This window comes from Ambystoma mexicanum, chromosome 14 (genome assembly GCF_040938575.1).
Source record: "Ambystoma mexicanum isolate Mex_15411 chromosome 14, UKY_AmexF1_1, whole genome shotgun sequence".
Classification (NCBI taxonomy): domain Eukaryota; kingdom Metazoa; phylum Chordata; class Amphibia; order Caudata; family Ambystomatidae; genus Ambystoma; species Ambystoma mexicanum.
Window position 1 is genome coordinate 569,358,738 of NC_090940.1, and position 19,045 is coordinate 569,377,782.

Consider the following 19,045-nt stretch of genomic DNA (forward strand, 5'->3'; position numbering starts at 1 on the left):
GTCTGTCAGACTGTCTTAGTAACTTAGTCCACCGTCATGTGTCAAAATGTCCCCATCTCTGTCCCTTACACTTATAACTAAACTAATCTGTAGTGCCAACGTTCTTGGTCCAGGAAAAGGACTCCCTGCTCCTGGACTGGGCGGCACAGTTCTGGTTCCAAGTTCCTGGTGGAATGTTTCCCTTGCCCTGCCTTTAGTACTTCACAAACAAACAAAAGGATTGCGGAATCCTCTAACACGGTGCATCAGAAAGTTCACTAGTTTGTTATTGTAGGGGGAATGACTCCCTTCTCTCGGAACACTGGTTTGATCCTCCTTGCGGGTTCAACTATCACGAGAACGACTCCCTTCTGCTGGCTTTCTTTGGCTTTACTCTCACAGTTCACAACACTTGTATACATAGTTTTACAGTTCAGCTCTAATGGTTTGTTCTGGCAGACCGGGTTCTCCCCACTGCCAGGTACTGCCCCGGGGGAAGATAGCTTACACTGGTCTTCCCTTGTCAGTGCAAGTCCCAGATCCTTACCTCCTTAGTACGTGGATTTGGCAGACCTGGGTTGCTTCCCTTCCAGGTCCTGCCAAGAAGATGATGATATGCGGTAGGTTTCAGTTACTGGGAGCCCAACCCTTCCCTGGTGGTCAGTGGCTCTGCTTGACCCAAAGCATGAGGGAGACTCCCTTTAGCTCTCACTAGGTTTGCATACAGGTTCCAGATCCTTCTTTGGTGGCCAGTGGTATTTCTGTTACCACTGGGATGAGGGGCTCTATCCCTGAGGCTACGCTTGGCCCCCCCACTCTACCCAGCAGGTCTCCAGCGTTTGCTGTTTACCAAACGGGACGCATCACTGGCTCTTCCAGGGTTCGTGGTTTTTTTTGCCAGTCTCTCCGTTTCTCTTCTGAATGGACCGGCTGCTTTTATCCAGTGGCTCTTCGAGCCACGCTGTTTCTGCGTCGGCGACGTCTCGCCCCCTCGCTCTCAACTCGGGAACGGCACTTGTTTGGGTCTGATGGTCCACCTCATAAAAGGTGGGGGACTGCCACTCCTGCGGCGACCCTGGTAGGAGTCGGTATCCTGCTGCTTCAGCATCAGTTACGTCTCACCTTCTTACTCCCTTCATCCGGTTTGAACTTCCCGGGTAGCAGAGGCGGACTCCTCGCTTCTGCGGTAGAAGCCGCAGACCCCTTCTTTAGTTTCCTTATTATAGGGCTTGTCCCACCCTTGCGTAAGGTCAGTCCTTGTTAGTGGCTCTGTGGTAATCGTGATGCCTCTCTTTACCCACCTCGTCTGAGTACTTTTAGTTTTGTCAGCTTTCCAGGCACTGCAGCAATACCTGGATCTATCATTAGTAGATTGTGAATCTTCAGGTTTGCAGAGGTACATGAAGTATTGGGTAAGGTGCTGGGGTCTAAATAGTTAGGGATGAGTTCATGGTGTTGGTGATGGGTGAGGGTTGTTATACCGTGTTCTGAGATGTTCGTCCATGTCCCTAGAGGGGTTTGGGGGCTCTCTCCCCATGAGATCCCCCCACTGAATACCACCCGCAGGGGAACTATCTAGTAGCTTCCTCACCACCCTGACCTCATGGGAAGGGGCTCCCCCTCAGCGAGAAGTGATGACATCTAAGGATTAGTCATTCAAGGCATTCAGACAAGTGCCGTACCAGGCCTTTTTTTAACGCACCAATATATTGTAAATACGACACCTTTTATTTTTCTGGCGTATCGTTTACAGACTATATAAGAGCAGTGCAAAGGTCAGGTCACTTGACAGAAACCAGAACATTGCATCTGCCGGGAAGAAATGTAACGGCGTATAGAAGCAATTTGAAAACAAGACATTTGCTCTTTGAGCTGTGTGCCATTAGCCTTTCAGAAATGCACACAGTGAGATAACAAATGGTTTCTTTTGTTCATCTTCTGCTGTGTTTTGCATCTGTAGATGCATCCAGAGGAGCATTATGCATACATACTTGCCTAGCATGTTAGGATCCCATCAGTAATAAAATGGAACACTTAGCTACTATTAGGAAGTATCCCTTGTAAAAAAACAAATTAAGCTTTTTTAAAGAACACGTAGGGTTGATTACACAAAAGTATTTTTGGAGTTCCTGCATTGTGCGCATTAATCATCAAGCTACATATATATGGTGTGTTCATTCATACTGATGTGTAGGAGAGGGTTTTCTACAAATGTAAGACATTGTTTGAAGCCAGAAATCTCTGTTATACAACTCTGTTATGTTGTTAATGTTTTCTATTAATTTTCAAGATTAGTCATGTTTTGGTTGCCTGTCGCATACATCTTACACACCATAAATAAAAATAAAAATTATGGCACATCATTTCTACTCTTAAAATTTAATTAACACCAATTATAAAAAAACAGTGTAAAAGACTATTGCCTCAAATCCATATCCGAGGCACAGAGGAGTATGGAATGTCTACACCTACTAACCCGAACTTGGAGCTAATGTGGTAAACGGTACTATAATTGGTCGGCGGCGGCAAGGCACTTGCGTACACTCAAGTGATTGCCATAACTTCAATTACAGGGTACAAAGCATCTTTCAGATCTTCAAGACTACACTTCTAAGAAAAAGGAAACTAAAAGTGCGCTATGGAACATGAGAGAAATCACAGGGCATTACCCCGGTGGCACATATACTGCCTGTAGGTTCACAAGGAAGACAAAAACCTTTTCAGCAAATCAGAGAGAACAGAATACTGGGAGTTTTTCAAACTGTAAAACCAGCAAAGTGCTCTACGTAAGACAATATGTCGGCCAGATTAGTCGTGTGGTTAACAAAATAGGGGAAACACTGCTCAAAAATAATGTGTAAAGGTCTCACGCCACCTCTAGTTTCCCATTTTATTTAATTCCAACATGGCCCAGACGACATTATTTGGTGGGTCAAGGATGTGGTGAATACGAACACCAATGTGTCGAATACACATTTCCATAAAGAAGCTTGGCGGATTTTCAAATTACAAACACTCACCTGAGGTCTCAATCAGCATGCACCCTTACACACAGATACCCTATTCTACTCCTAGGGCGTAGAATCTATTGAATTTATGGTTGGGCAGGCTTTGGATACTCCCGCTCTTTCCGGTTCTGCCTCCAGAGCAATTAGAGCATATTTAACCACACTCTATGGCACCCTCCATGTAATGATGTGCCATTCAAGAATAAGCAATGTTCTAGAGCAGATGTCCTTTTGCCAGTGAACATGTATGAAATAATGTGGCTTCATGGATAGGTTTAGGGAGTGTGTCCAGGTTAGGCCCAAGCCAGGTACAGAACCTCTTCTGGCACTCCAACCAAATAAGTGGGAATGTATTGCCAGTACACAGATACCCATGTGACACTATCACCAAATAAATTACGGTAGTTTGTGTTCGGCTCCCCGATACTTGCAATGCTATTGTTACCATAGTCACTTACAGGTCTTCACTGAGGGCCAGGTCCCTTCCAAGATGTCCACCACACTTGCGATTTACTAATTGCACCCTGACAGACTGCATGCGCACCACATGTCCGACTTTACAACTGGGTGGGTGTCATCCTCGTACAAGCCGTATCCAGTCACAGAGCTCTGTTTGGTGCGTGTTACTATGGAGACAGGCAGCAGATGCTACCAGGTAACTCTCTAGACCCTCTTTTCCCTGAGCTGTGCTGTCTATGGCGCGTGGCTCTGGAATATCCCTGCAGCATACATCTGTTGGCTGCGGTTTTCCCTTTCAAATTCTGGTTGCATCTCCCCTTGGTTTATCAATACGTGCAGGATTTCACAGGAACCAGACCCTCCACGGCATACCCGTATTGAACCACTTTATTTAGCAGGCAGGCTTGCCACTCCACGTCAGCTATTCCAGGTACACTACACTTCATTTTGTTTGGCTGTACATTTACTGCACACTAGATGCATGGACTTTTGCATGCTGGGGGGTGATTGTTTAACCCTCTCTTCCTGTTTTTTTGTGTTCCCTTTCTCCGGGATGAGGTTCCCAATATTACCCTGGATCAATATGAGAGCATCCCTTTAGATATAGCATCCCTCACGACCTAGCGACACGTGAAGAAAGACATGCATCCCCCGCCCTGATCAGTAATTTTTTCCTTTATCTTTTCACCTCCTTCACACCGGAGCTGGGAGAGGCACAACTGGAGGTTAGTAGAATATTGGCTGCTATCAGAAGCATCCAGTGGTCTTTCCAGTCACATAGCAGGACACAACTATTAATTAGGTGCTTAGTGTTTCTCCCACAGAGCACAACTATTCCTGGTTCAGAGGAAGGCTTCCACCACCACAAGCCAAAACGACCAGGAAGCAGAACAGTAGACTCCCCTGCTGCCCTTGCAGTGCCGGTTTTTACATTTTAGCTAGTTTTCAGCTATATCGACCATGAATAGGTCCCATGTTTGATTAGGACTACAAGGGTCTACACAAGATTGGAGTCCACAAGATTTTAGGGCCAATCAATCATCTAGGGAATCGCAGTTCAATGGCTTCAACACCATGTTTTCTTCATTGCACTAATATGCGTTGAACACCATTGTTGTTTTTTGCACTAAAGATTGTTATTTGCACAGATGATTTTGATTGTTGTTTGCATAAGCCCTGAAGTCGGAAATGAAAAACTGGTGCACTTTATGGGTCAGGTACTTAACAAGTGAGCAAAACAACATCCAATTGCATTTTTTTGCACTGTGAGCTTTTTGCACAGTGAGACACAGCTAGCCCACACTTTTTGCCTGCTTGCATCAAGATATTTTACATTCAGGTTTTTAATATTCAGGTATTTGTCTTAGTATTGGATTCATTTAAATCGTTGTAAAGCAGTGCATATATGTTTACTCTTCTGAGCTGTAACACTGTGCTTCACACCTCAGTGGGTACAGGCATCTCAGTAAGAATATATCTTTGATATCTCACTTTTTTGTGAAGTATATCAAAAGTTTCTACGGGTGATTAATACACCTTGATACAGACTTAGGTTTCTTTTATTGTTTTGGAAAGACCATTTTAAAATAAGTTGGCATTCCGAGTGAAAAAAGCGCATACGCATGAACTGCATATGAATCACCCAATTAGGCCAACCCTCTGTTTTGGTAGAGACTAAAGCAAGACATGTCCCTGTAGAAGTATTATTGATAGACATTTCACTTGATGCTGTAGTTCATGCAGGGTTCCTTCAACTTTCAAGCACTGTAATTATTATTGCCTCAGTCGATAATTTACAGACTTTGGAAGGATGTAAGGCTAACTGTCCAGCCAACATTTGACCATGAGATTCTGGGCATGCAGGGGAAGTTCAGAGTGTTAGTGCACACCTGTTCCATTGGCGAGAGGGTGCTACTGCATTCTGTGCTTTATCAGTCAATTGTGATACAAACATGCTTGTCTGTCACAATGCGAACTGCTGAGCCATGAGAATCCCTTCCATCCAGTTAATTTTGTGTACGTGTCAGCTGCATGGCACATAGTTTTCTCCTTCAAAAGAGAGTTAAAAGTATTTTTACTCCCTTGAAATTCTATTTAATATCAAAGTTTAAAAATAGGAAGTAAAATACTCCCACCTCAAAATCCTGAGGAGCATTGGGCAGAACTACTTATATTTTCTATTAAAAGCAGACACTGTGATTCTTTTTCAAAGAGGCTCGCTCCCCTGGTGGGCATCCTTGGACCCCTCTGCACTCCCAAGGTGGTCCAGAGGTATTGATCTAGAGTAAAGCCGTTTGTTCTGTCAGAAAGGACCTGCACCACCTCGGAGCTCCAAAAGCCACCTAGATCAGCATTTCTAATAAGCATGGTGCAAATTTTCAAGTTACAAGCTACTAGCCAGCCAGAAAGGGTCTCTTGCCACCTCAATTCTGTACATGCAGACAGACAGCACATCATTTCTTGCTTGCAATGGCTACTGGCGAGTGAAGGGAATAGTTTCTTGCCTGTAACTCCATTTCTCCAGCATTGGTATCTTTCATGGATTTACATGCTTAGAATATTCCCCGTCATCAGACTGGGACCCCTTGGTACACATATATAGCTTTTTCCTATAGGAAAACTTCTGACACTTTTGTGTCCTATCTACGTCCTTTTAGGGCCCGCCTACGCATGCTCCGTAGGCCGTCACGGTATAAGAGGCCAGGCCCCGCGGCTCCCCTTCAGATTTCGGCCCCTCCAAAGTAGGAAGGGTCAAACCTATCAAGCATATACATTGCATTCCGGGGAGGCTGGCAGGCGCATGTGAATCCATGAAAGATACCAATGCTGGAGAAATGGAGTTACAGGTAAGAAATTATCCCCTTCTCCAGCATTGGATCTTTCATGGATTCACATGCTTAGAATAGATTGTATAGCAGTAAACCTGAAGACGGCGGTGAGAATGTAATGCAATATACCCTCACCACAATACATAGGTACACCAGAAATAAGTTTACCCATATAACTGTACCTCCATAAAGCATACGGTCACCAACAGGTAGAAAAACTCTCCACAGTGTGGAGTTTACCTTATTAAAACAGATGGCGCAGGACTGCTCTTCCCATCTGCACCTCGTCCGCATGCTGCCTGGCAAGGCAGTAGTGGCGGGTAAACGTGTGGGGCACTGACCATGCCGCAGCCTGGCATATGTCCGTTAGAGGAATTCCTGCCCATAATGCTGCTGAGGAGGACGTTGATCTTGTAGAATGGGCTCTAGGATGCCCTTGCAGCGGCCTTCCGGCCTTGGAGTGGCAAAACACAATCGTCGATGAGACCCATCGAGCCAATCCATGTTTAGAGATTGCTTTTCCCCTCGTCGACGGACCATATGCGATGAACAGTTGTCGAGTAGACCGGAGTTCCTGTGTACGATGTAAGTAAAATTTCAGGGCCCTCTTAACGTCCAAGGTATGAAGAGCTTTTTCTGCTGCCGATGATGGGGTCGCGAAAAAAGTAGGGAGAACCATGGACGAGTGTTTGTGATACACTGTAGGAACGACAGTAGGATTAGTTGCCAGAACCACCTTGTCTTTAGAGAATCTTAGGTATGGAGGGCCTTCGACCAACGCTTGCAGTTCCGAGATTCTCCTCGCTGACGTGATAGCAATTAAGAATGCCAACTTCCACGATATGAATTTCATGTCCGACGTGGCCATAGGCTCAAAGGGTGGTTTCATTAAGCCTGCCAACACTATGTCGAGATTCCATGTTGGTGGGAAACGTTTTACTGGGGGAAAAGTTTGAAATAAGCCCCTCATGAAGTGTTTCACAAGTCCGTCGCTGAATAGAGGAGACGACTGTCTCTTCCTCGTGAACTGAGAGATGGCCGCTAGGTGCACCTTTATCGATGTGAAAGATAATCCCCCCTCTGCCAAGTGAAGCAGGTAAGATAGAACTTGCTCTGGAGTCACCTTCAACGGATGTAGACCTTGTTGTCCTCGACACCACTCACAGAACCTTTGCCACTTATAGGTGTAAGATTTGTTGATAGAAGGGGCCCGAGCCGCTTGCAGAATTTTCTGACAACCCTCCGAAACGTCTAAGGTACCAAATTCCGAAAAGTCAGGAGCCAGACTGTGAGGTTGAGACTGTCCGGGTCGTGATGCCACACCGTACCTTTGTCCCGGGACAGTAGGTTCGGGACTCTCGGAAACGCTATTGGATGTTCCAGCGACAGGTGAAGCAGGTCGGAAAACCACGGTTGCTGCGGCCAGTACGGTACCACTAGAATTACCCGGCAACTGTACCTGCGTATACACTGCACTCTCCTCCGTATGAGGGGAAACGGAGGAAAAGCATAAAGGAACTTGTCCGTCCATGGGAAGGAGAACGCCTCCCCCATGGAACCCTCCTGAAGCCATCTGCTTGCGAATTGTTCGCATTTCTTGTTTTCCTTCATTGCGAAAACGTCCAGTGGGGGGTGACCCCATTTCTCGAAAACTTTCGTCAGCTGAACTGCGTCCATTTCCCATTAGTGTATCTGGGCCATCCTTCTGCTGAGGGAATCTGATTGCGAATTCCTCACTCCCGGGAGATGGTGAGCCACGATGGAAATCTCGTGCTTTAATGCCCAATGCCATACTTTCTGGGCCTCCATGGAAAGAGTCCTGAATCGCGTCCCTCCTTGTTTTCTCAAATAAATCATGGCCGTTGTATTGTCCGTCAGCACTCGTACTCTCGATCCCTTGATGTGTGGTAGGAACGCCTTCAAGGCCCATCGCACTGCTCTGAGCTCTAACACGTTGATGTGTAGGAGTGACTCCGTTTGAGACCAACAACCTTGCGTTTGAAGAGTGCCCATGTGAGCTCCCCATCCAGTTAGAGACGCATCCGTGACTATGGTTCGCTGGAACTCCGGTTCCTGTAGGGGTACACCGCTGTTCAGATTGTGGAAACTCTGCCATCACTGAAGGGTCCGAAGCAGTTTGTCGTCATCGATGATTATCTTGTCTGACCACGATCCTTGGGCCTGTGACCACCGGTCCGCGAGGAACTCCTGAACTGGCCTCATGAATAGGCGACAGTTTGCCACCAGATGGATGCAGGATGCCATGGCCCCTAGGACCGAAACATATTTCCTCACTGAGAGCTTGGTGTTTCGCTGTAGTCGGCTCGCCAGTTGATTGAGTTTTGAGGTTCTGTCGAGGGAAGGCTTCACTAGCCCCGACTGGGTCTCGAACTGTGCCCCCAGGAACACCAACGTTCTCGATGACCGCAGAGAGGATTTTTCGAAGTTTACGGCAAATCCCAGCTGTTGTAGAAGTTGCATGGTGGCTTGCAAACTTGTGTTGGTCGGCACTGGGGAGGATCCCCTTACCAGCCAGTCGTCGAGGTATGGGTATACATGGTGGCCTTGCTTCCTTAGCCAGGCCGCTACTGGGGCCAGGCATTTCGTGAACGTTCTTGGGGAGGTTTTGAGCCCAAAGGGGAGAACCGTGAACTGGTAGTGAGTCCGCCCTATCACAAACCTCAGGACCTTCCTGTGTTTCCGACACATTGGAATATGGAAGTACGCGTCCTGCAAATCCAGGGACGCTAGAAAATCCCCTTCTTGAACGGCTCGGATCACTTCTTGCAGAATGAGCATTTTGAATTTTAGGCTCTTTAAGGACTTGTTGAGATCGCGTAAGTCTAGAATGGGACGCCATTTTCCGTTTGGCTTTTTTACGATGAAGTATCTTGAGTAGACTCCTTGACCTTTCTGTGATGTTGGAACTAATTCTATCACGCCCTTTGCTAACATGAGTGTTTCCTCTTGTTACAGTACCCTCAGATGGGAATGAGCGGTGAATGCAGGTGGAATGTGCAGAGGGCTGTGCTTGAATTGTAGAGAATGCCCGTTCCTTATTGTGTCCAGCACCCATTGATCTGTCGTTATTCGTTCCCATTCGTCGACATAGGCTGATACTCTTCCCCCCAGAACAGTGTGTTGCTCTTCATTGCTGATCTTTATTTTGCTTTTCTCTCGACGACGGATAGGATGGTCTCTTCCTGGAAGTCTGGAAGTTCCGGCGTCGATTTGCAGTTTGGGAAGCACGCCTCTATCCCTGGGAGGGGTAAGCCGACCTACCAAAGGATCTGTCTCCTGATGCAGAGAATCTGGAATTACCTGAAGCCCCTCTAAAGGGACAAAAAGACTTGTAGCTTCGGCCACTCTGGAGGGCACCCAATGAACGTGCCGTGTCAGAGTCCTCTTTCATTCCCTTTAGGGCCTCATCTACTTTCTCTCCGAACAGAAGGTCTCCCTCAAAGGGCATATCTAATACTTTGTATTGTACCTCTGGCCTGAAGTAGGTACACTTAAGCCATGACCTGTCATCGTAACACAACCCCATTATTGACTTGCTTGAAGCCCGATTCAGCGAGGTCAACCGCAATGTTTATTGCGTGATTGGAGGCTTCCTCACCCTCTCGGACAAGTAACATTGCTGCCTTCCTATGCTCTTCCGGAAGATGAGCCAGCAACGGAGCCAGCCTGTGCCACATTTCTCTGTCGTATCTGGCTACAATAGCCAGAGAGTTTGCGGCCTTTACTGTAGTTGCTCCCATGGATAGCACTTTTTTTGCCGAAGGCATCCTGACGTCTTGCCTCGTTTTCAGGCAGAGTCGTGCACTTGTGCTGGGCCTTCGATTTCCTCGCCGCTGACACCACCGATTCAGGCGTTGGTTGGGAGGATAAGCACTTGGGGGTAGACTCTGGAGCCTTAAATTTTTTTCTCAAGGCGTCCTTTTACCGCCGGCTCCGAAAAGGGGTGACGCAGTGTCTGCAAACCCTCCTTCCACACGTGATCTAGTATGGGTATTGAGAACATCGACCTCCTTCTCTTACCCATGTGGTCGAACAAAAAAAAAAAAAAAAAAAAAACTGTCCTTTTTCTGTTCTTCCTGGGACAAACCAAATTCCTTACACGCCTTCTCCATCATAGAGTGGAATGATGCAATATCGTCCGGGGGGGGGGGGGACGGGTGAGCCGGGCTTCTTGGGGTTTCTAACTCCACCTCTGACTCCCAGGTTGGATCCCTGGAGGGGGATGATGAGATATCCGACATGGCTCCTCTGTCAGACTCAGAGTTAGGCAGCTCACCTTCCTCTTGGGGTGCCTGTGGTGCTGAGACTGGCGTGCGTAAGTGAGTCGGTGGACGGAACGGGCCCGGCTCGTCGACGGGTGACTGTGGCAGGTTTACCTGAGGTAGTCTCTGGCCCAACGACTGTACTAAAGACTGAAGCGTGGACAGAATCTGCAACGACAAAACAGATTGAGGATTGAGAAGAGGGGCAGACACCGGAATTCCGGATCCCTTCGTCGACGACTTGTCAACCACTCGTAGCCCGAGGTCTGCCGGGCCAGCTATTCTCCCGCTCTCGTCCTCCCCCGAGGACAGCGACACTGCCTGTTCCTGCAGTAAAGTATCCGGAGGGATCGGATCAAAAACTTCAGGCCTCCAGGCTTCCTGTAGAACTTCTGTTGACGAGGCCACCGTCGCAGTCATTGTCGGTGGGACGGTGGATACCACATGCGTCAGTGGTAGGGTGGCGGCCGATGACTGGACCGCCGTCGGCAACGATGGCTTAGCAGGTGATTTAGGCGGTCCCACCTTTTCCACACTTGGCCTGCTTTTACTCGACTCTCGACTCGTGGTCGTCTATGGTGATCGCCCGAGGAGTATTTCGGCCTTTCCTTGTCATGCTTTTTTGACGAAGATGATTTTCTCGATGAAGATTCTCTAGCTGAATGACTCTGAGATGACTCTTTTTCCGTCGGTCGAGATTTCTTCGCCGGTGGTTCCGACGACACAGCGCGGTGTGATGTTTTCGCAGATTGTGTGGAGCCTACCTCCGAAGTGGGGTATGCCCCAGCTCCATCATTCAACCATGCCACCAGCCGTCGATTTCGGTCTTTGAGGGTCTTTTGAGAAAACCCTTTGCATATGTCACAGTTATCAGCCGAATGATGAGGGTGGAGACAGTATATACAATCCATATGTCCGTCCCCCTCGTAAACTTATTTCAAGCCGCATGTCGCGCACGGACGGAACAGCGCCTTTCCTGACATGAAGGAAAAATTCACCTAACTCCAACTCCAAGTACACAACCTTGTACAAAATAGTAAGACGACGCGAGGAGATCCCACTACTTTGGAGACGGTTGAAATCTGAAGGGGAGCTGCGGGGGCGGGCCTCTTATACCGTGACGGCCTACGGCGCATGCGAAGGCGGGCCCTAAAAGGACGTAGATAGGACACAAAAGTGTCGGAGGTTTTCCTATAGGAAAAGGCTTTATATGTGTAACGAGGGGTCCCCGTCTGACGACGGGGAATATTCTAAGCATGTGAATCCATGAAAGATCCAATGCTGGAGAAATGTTTGCACCCTGCAAAATGTTCTTGTGGTCAAAAGGTGTCAAATGCAGCCGAGAGATTAAGAAGGAGTTAAAACTGCTTGTATACTGTGGAAAACTCTGGTGTGACTGATTTTGCAGGGTGCTCACTGGGAGAGCAGCATGAGGAAGCGCAACGTGTTTTGTGGATGACTATGCAAGGACGCTAAGCGATTTCCACAGAATAAAATGGGATTGCCCCTCTGATTTAGGAGCTAAGGGCGTAGCATATACTACTGGAGAGTTTCCCTTGAGGCCTAATCTAGCACTTGGATTCCCTATTGAGGGAAACGTAGTCCGTTGTTACTGGCTTTCCTCTACCCACGGAGTTCTACTCTCCAAGGGATAGCATTTAGGATTTTCTCTTCCTCAAGGTGAACTGAAACACTCTCAGGGAGCGAGCACAGTATCATGGGATCCCAAACAGGAGCTATCTTGCCGAAGGGGACAGGGTTATTCATTTGGAAATTAGCCTTCAATGGACCAGAGAATTTGGAGGATGGTTTAGCTCTAGGTGGGAAGCAGTACACCTTCAGGGGACTAGGGCCGGGTTTACTGGAGGACATCCTGCTGTGAAATGGGGATGGATGTTGCGGGTCATTGTTCCCTTCTAATGACAGGGACACGGGCATCCATCCTGTACCACCACTAGGTCCATCATCCATTTCACTGGGTGGCACACAGCCCCAATGGTCCCCCACTAGATGTCCCAAGACCAAAAAGCTAAAGATAAACGTTCCTCGGAGGAACCCTAAAGCCAGAAACAAAAGATTGTAATGTGGTCATGAAAAAACAGATATCCTGTTTAGACAATTTAACATGGCTACTGATACTATTTAAAAAATATGTATACACACACACACACATAAAAATCACTAAAAGAATTAAAAAGGTTTACTCACAGTGGATTCCAAAACGTCCTCGTTGCCACCTTCTTCATCTGAAGACGAAAATATGGAGATTCAGCATTACCAAAGAAAAGCAGACCATTAATAAACATTACAAAATGTCTAAAGACTCTTCGAACTACCTGCTTCATTCCCTTTTCTAGGTTGTGGACCCATTTCGAGCATTTATGCATTAGGCCACTTTGGTCTTGTATATATGTATTTTAGTAGGATTGTGTTGGTTTAGAAGTGTTACTGTTAATATCTATTGTGTTGAAACTCAAAGGCCTTGAAATAAATGTATTTGTATTTTTAATATATCTACACCTGACTGGGAGTGATTTGTAAGTGTCCTTTACTCTGTGTGTTCATTGAGGTATTTCAGTCACCCTCACCCCTCCTGAGACCTAGTCTTGACCGCGCCAATGCTCCCTTGATTGGTCTGGTTGTCCAGAAGAAACTAGACTGCCTTCTGAACCTCTGCTCACCAGGTCAGAGTTCAGAAATCCATCTTAACACCACCACGCATGGAAACAACACATAATATCTACTTGGTTAATTAGACCAGTACGGTGGTGATAGCTGCACTATGTTTAAAAAAAAAAAAAAGAAAAAAAAATTAAAAACGATATATATATATATATATATATATATATATATAAAAATAATAATACATGTGTCCATCTTTTACAATTAATGGGGGCTAATAATTGATGGTCAAGATATGTCATGGTTATCTAGTGCAGACGCAAATAACGCACTGCGAGAGAATATCACAAGGAGGAAGTCAGATGTATTTTTTTAAAGTATGATGCAGCGACAAACTGCGCATTTTTTCTGGCCATCAAGGGCAAATGCCAACATACATTTTTGGAGAAAGATTATGGTTTAACAAAGCAAATTAAAGCAGTATGTTCCTAGTCCTCGATGGGGGGGGATCGTTTCTGAAGGCAGATCACAATTAAGAACAAACCAGTAGTTTTTTTTTTTTTAAAGTTTGACAAATAAAAAGGAGAACTTTAAAAAAAAAAAAAAAAAAAATACATGCCGAAATATAACAGGATGTTTGTAGACTGCAGTATTCAATAAATGGAGTAAAAGCGGCAATACATCTCCTTCTTCCACCAGTCCTCCCATATCTTCTTTTCTTTCCGCTTCCATCTCTTCTGGTACATTTTTTCTCTGAATCTGAGCCTCTAACGTCTTTAGCTGCTACCACTAGGTCTACGTTTCGGATGCAGACCTTTCGGTTATCCTCTAAAGTTGACCGTACTGCTGTACCTTCTGCTCCATTTAATAAAGTGCATCCTTCCCTTATCTCATACCTCAGTCGGCTTTGTAATTCCTCCTTGATCACTGCTACCTTTCCTTCCATTTTTAAACAGGCCTTCAGGGTTTGAAATTAAGATTCAATGGGCAGGAGCTAAAACGAGCTCCTGGGTGTCAAGCATGAACCTGTAGGCATAAGCTACCAATGGGTAATCAGGAGGGAGTACTGAGTGCACACACAGCAAATCTAACTTCCACATGAGATGCACACTATGTGCATTTTGTAGTCGTCATTATGTTTAAATGTTTACTACATGTGTCCTAAACTTTCTTTATAAGAATTCTTAAATACTCAAAGGTTAACATCAAAGCTACATGTTTGTAAGGCACATGGATAGATCTGCATGTCCCTTGCACGGTATGGCTGGCTGAGGGGATACCGCTCGACATATTTGTCAATCATGGGTGCGTTGGGAATCCATCTGAACTAGATCGGGTGATTGCGGTGCTTTCTGGCCTTCTTCCTTGTCATGAATTTAGTAGTGTGGGGGTGGAGGTGGTAGGCTTCCCCATCGCTCTTTACCACTTTCACTAAACCCTTACTGCAGGGCCTCGGGGAAGTGCAGAAAGAGAAGAGGGACATAAAATGGACATCTGACATGAATGAGAGTTTTGCAGAACTAAAAAGGAGGCACTATCGCATGTACCACTGTTAGCAACACCAAACTATAGAGAGAAATTCTATTTCTTCTTGCATTCAGATGGATCAGCGATGACGGCTGCCCTCACACAAAAGCTGCAGGGACATCCACCACTAGCTTACTACAGTGGAAGCTTAGACGCAGTAATGCAAGGACACGTCCCTTGTAAACAATCATTTGAGGCTGCAGCGTTAGCAACTGAGAAGGCATCAACGATTACCATGGTGTGTCCTGTAGTATTGTACGTGAAACACTCATTATTAATTGTTCTTGAGAAATCAAACAGCACATTGGGCATGGGGATATGAGGTCATACCGACAAACCCAGCCATATAGGTGGTATGGTGTTGAAGTGTAAAGCCAGCAGTCTATCTAGCAGAACCAATAGAGGAAGGGGATTACATACATTACTGTGCAGCACAAATGGAAGGGGATATACAGGTAAAAGATGAAGAAATACCAGGGGCAGACATGGTCTATATTGACGGGTCCTCAAGTATTGACCCAGAGACAGGAAGGAGACATACTGGTGCGGCTGTGGTATACTGCATGAGTGGGGAATATGTAAGAGCATCACAGCAGCAGCTACCATCTCATTATTCAGCGCAGGCAGCAGTATTGGTGGCGATTTGAGCATTAAATATCATTAAATGCAACACACATCTTTGACGATTCTGCTTAGGTCACATCAACTATCCATTCCGGACTGGCATGGTGGGAAAGGAGGGGTTTTAAAAGAAGTGACGGTTCTCCTGTACAACATACTGAACCATTAGGGGAATTAATTGAGACATTAAAAGCTCTAGCAGAGGTGGCAATAATAAAATGGGAGACCCATACAGGAAAACAAGACAAGGGGAGTCATTACAAGCTGGGCGGTAAGGGGTTAACGGTGCCGGTAATAGTGCCTGCGCCGTTAACCTCTTACCGCCCTATTACGAGTCTGCTTGCGGGACCCACGAAGGGCGCCTGGTAAAACCAGGCATCCTTAGCGGGTCCTGCTAGCAGACCAGAGAGCTAACAGGCCCGTTATTAACGGGTCCGTTGTTAGCTCCCTCCCCATTCCCATTGAGCCCTATGGGGTCTCAAATGGGGATGGGTTCCCTGAATGGGGAAATACCGGGTCCTCCAAGGATGCAATGGCCCGGTATTTCCCCATTCAGGGGACCCGGACCCGGTATGCGCCATGGCTACCTCCATACTCGTAATGACCCCCCCCCAAGGTATCAATGGGGAACGAAATGGCTGACAGAGCAGTAAAAGCAGCAGCATATTTACAAGAAGAAGGGGAAGGGTGCCACTGATCGCAGCAGAAAGAAAGAAGAGTGGGGAGGAAAATTTCAATTTGATCCACATAGTACACATAATAGAATTACAAGAAGTGCCAAAAGAGGAAAAAGAATTATGGATACACACAGGGTGTTCACGGTCACCAACAGACATGATACAGCGGCAGAATAGCACAGGGAAGCCTGTGATCCTAAAAACAAATTGTTAAATGTAGCTTGAGAACAGCTGCATTTTCCCACTCACACATCCAAAGAGAGCATAGCAGCAGAGTTGTACGTTCCAAACATGCATGAGCGAGTACATGAGTGTGGGAAACTGTATGGTTTGCAAACATTTCTGTCTGGTCGCACATTGAAAACTTTAATGGGAAGGATATCACAGCTTCCGGCACTTACATATAGACTATGCTGACATGCAAGAGAAATGTGCCTCCTACAGGTAGCTAATAGTACTAGTATGTATTTTCACATTGGCTTGAGGCGGGACCCTGTGCAAAGAATGATGGCAAATCCGCTGTGATGTTTCTACTGAGGGAAGTATTCCCACGATGGGGTGTATGTGAACAGAGAAGATCAGATATTGGTACGCACTTCGCCAATGATCTCTTTGAGGAGATAACATGTTTCCGAGGAAGTAAACACAAACTTTGCACAGTTTACCGGCCACAGGCGAACAGGATTGTGGAAAGGATAAATGGCTTACTAAAGACCGCTTGGTTGAGCTAACAAATAACTATGCATCAAAATTGGCTTTTTTGCCTTCCTCTTGCACCCTTTGCCTTCCACAACACACGTTCTTTGGATCACCCCGGACTCTGCATGAACTATTAACAGGAAGGCGAATGCATGCAGCCTCCTTCATGTTCAATTTCAGATGCTAACCCTAGCTCATAAATCCTTAGAAAGGAAATGAAAAACTGACTGAGATGACAAATGTGCTTCACTACATTTTCCTGCCAGGTCCAGCAATCAACAAGCGTGACAACCAACACTGAAGAGAATGCGCACGCATTTCCACAAACACAGTCACTCTATCCGGGGGTCCAGATCCTCAGTCAAACACAGTAAGAAAGTGGAAAGAGCCTCAGTTTTGTTGTCCATTTGAAGTAATCTCAACAAAGACAGCAGTGAAGATAAAAGGATGTCGTGCATGGATTCATCACACCGATGTTCGACGAGATACCCGCAGCCGGTTGGAAAGAGGAGTGACTTGACGGGAAGTATAACGCAATTTACATGAACCTTTTGTACTATAATAAGGTGTTAAAGGAAATCCACAATGAAGATGGATGATGGGCAATGAAAAAGAAAAGAGGCTGGAATTTATGAGAAGAGTGGGGCAAAGGTAAAAAGTATTATGCTGTTCTGCTTTGTTCTCCGTCTTCTTCCCTTCTAGTATTTAGCACATATGGCTAAATTGAGTCCATCAGCTGGTCGTGAAAATGAACCCCAACTTACAGGGATACCCACTTAAATATATTGGGGTACCCCTATCATGCTCACACCAGAGTAAATGCACCCCTCTAGGGAATTAAGGCCATGAGTCTTCATCTTGCAAGGATAACAAATGTAATCTGTGCAAAAATGAGCATAGGGGGGTTGGGAGGGGTGGGGTGGGAAGATGAGAGGACTCTGTCCTTCCGACAAGCATTCTGTCTTCCTTGGCTGGCTCCCGCAGACTAATGGCAAGCAGGCGCCTTCATGTACTCTTCAACTTGGTCACTGGATACTGGCATGGCTCATCCAAAACGGTTCTTGCCATACAAGGTATTCTGCAATCTTCCTTCTTGCATGGCCCGGTTTACATTTATACCAACTTACTTTAACATACTGCTGCCTCTGCAGGAATACATTGTAGCTCTTGCTTAGCATCATTTGCTATGTCATAAACATTTATACATAAACACATCTTCCAGCCATACTCTCAACACTTCACTCAATATTCTTATATTTCATCTGGTTCAGTATTTTCAACAACAAAAAAAGAAAAAACTATTTTCCCTTGGTACTCTTTATGTCGTGCATTGAATCTTTTTTAGTCTCCATTGGCTTGTGGTGGACAGGGAAAAGCTGCCAAGTTACCTTGTGCTTTGTGCTAGAGCAAGCCATGCCCCACACAATGCCTGTAGTCTATTTTTAGCAAAGGCTGCATTCTTTGTGGCACAGAGGATTCTGTTCTTTACATGCTTTGAGATTTTAAACTACACAGAAAAACATTTGCAAGTGTTCAGCTAATGGATATTTGCATCTTACATTTAAATACTATTTTCATTTAGTGGCCACCCATGTCTGTAAGTGATTATATTTGCATGAAAAAAGCTTTCTCAGTGCTATAGTGCTTCGAAGTCTTGCCTAATTGTAAAGCGCTTGGGGGGGTGCAGGAAGGCACACACTCCAACATTCCCCCCTATCGTTAGTTCTACAGTAACAAACTCATCCCCACATGACATATCCACAACCCCAGAAATATTAGTTTGAATTTTGCTGTTTATTGTATTTGTATGGCAAGGTGTTTTAGAGCCCCCCTCCCCCAATTGATACCATCATCTTTGCACTATTAGGGATTATATGAACACACCATCTGACACCCAATTTGCACGTGCAGAAGAGAACCAAGAAGAACACGATCACGGGAACCAGTATTTTTACTGCTGCCTTCAGCCACAACGAGACCCAATCAAAGGCAAGCGATAGCCAATCTGTGTTCTGAACTCCACCTTCTTTCTTAATTTGAACACCTAGATTGTACACCGCCTTGATGACGTGGGATAGTGAATCATGGTCAGCATCCTCCAGGGGTATAAAAAGTACAGCAGCTGCTTGTACGCTGGGAGACAAAAAAGAAAGTCTCCGATTAGCTAAAAAGCGGATACTCGTCATGTATTCCTCTGAGCAGTGCAGAACAGTCTATTGAGACAGTTTGATCTCTTCTTTCTTCCCCGCTGTGAAAATCGTCCTTTTTCTAGCAGCATACCAAATTCTTGTGTGATCTCAAAGCTTCTTGGCGGTGCTAAAATGGCCGTTGGCAACTAGCCA

The 19,045-nt window shown here is 45.9% G+C and overlaps 1 protein-coding gene across 3 annotated transcripts in view; it reads right to left on the bottom strand.

Annotated features, from left to right (window-relative positions):
- SEL1L (SEL1L adaptor subunit of SYVN1 ubiquitin ligase) overlaps positions 1-19,045 on the bottom strand; it is a 524,285-nt gene that overhangs the window by 471,028 nt on the left and 34,212 nt on the right. For all 3 annotated transcript variants that reach the window (XM_069637930.1, XM_069637928.1, XM_069637929.1), the window contains exon 2: positions 12,766-12,803. In XM_069637930.1, the coding sequence (XP_069494031.1) occupies positions 12,766-12,803 (38 nt within the window). The remainder of the gene's footprint in view (positions 1-12,765; positions 12,804-19,045) is intronic.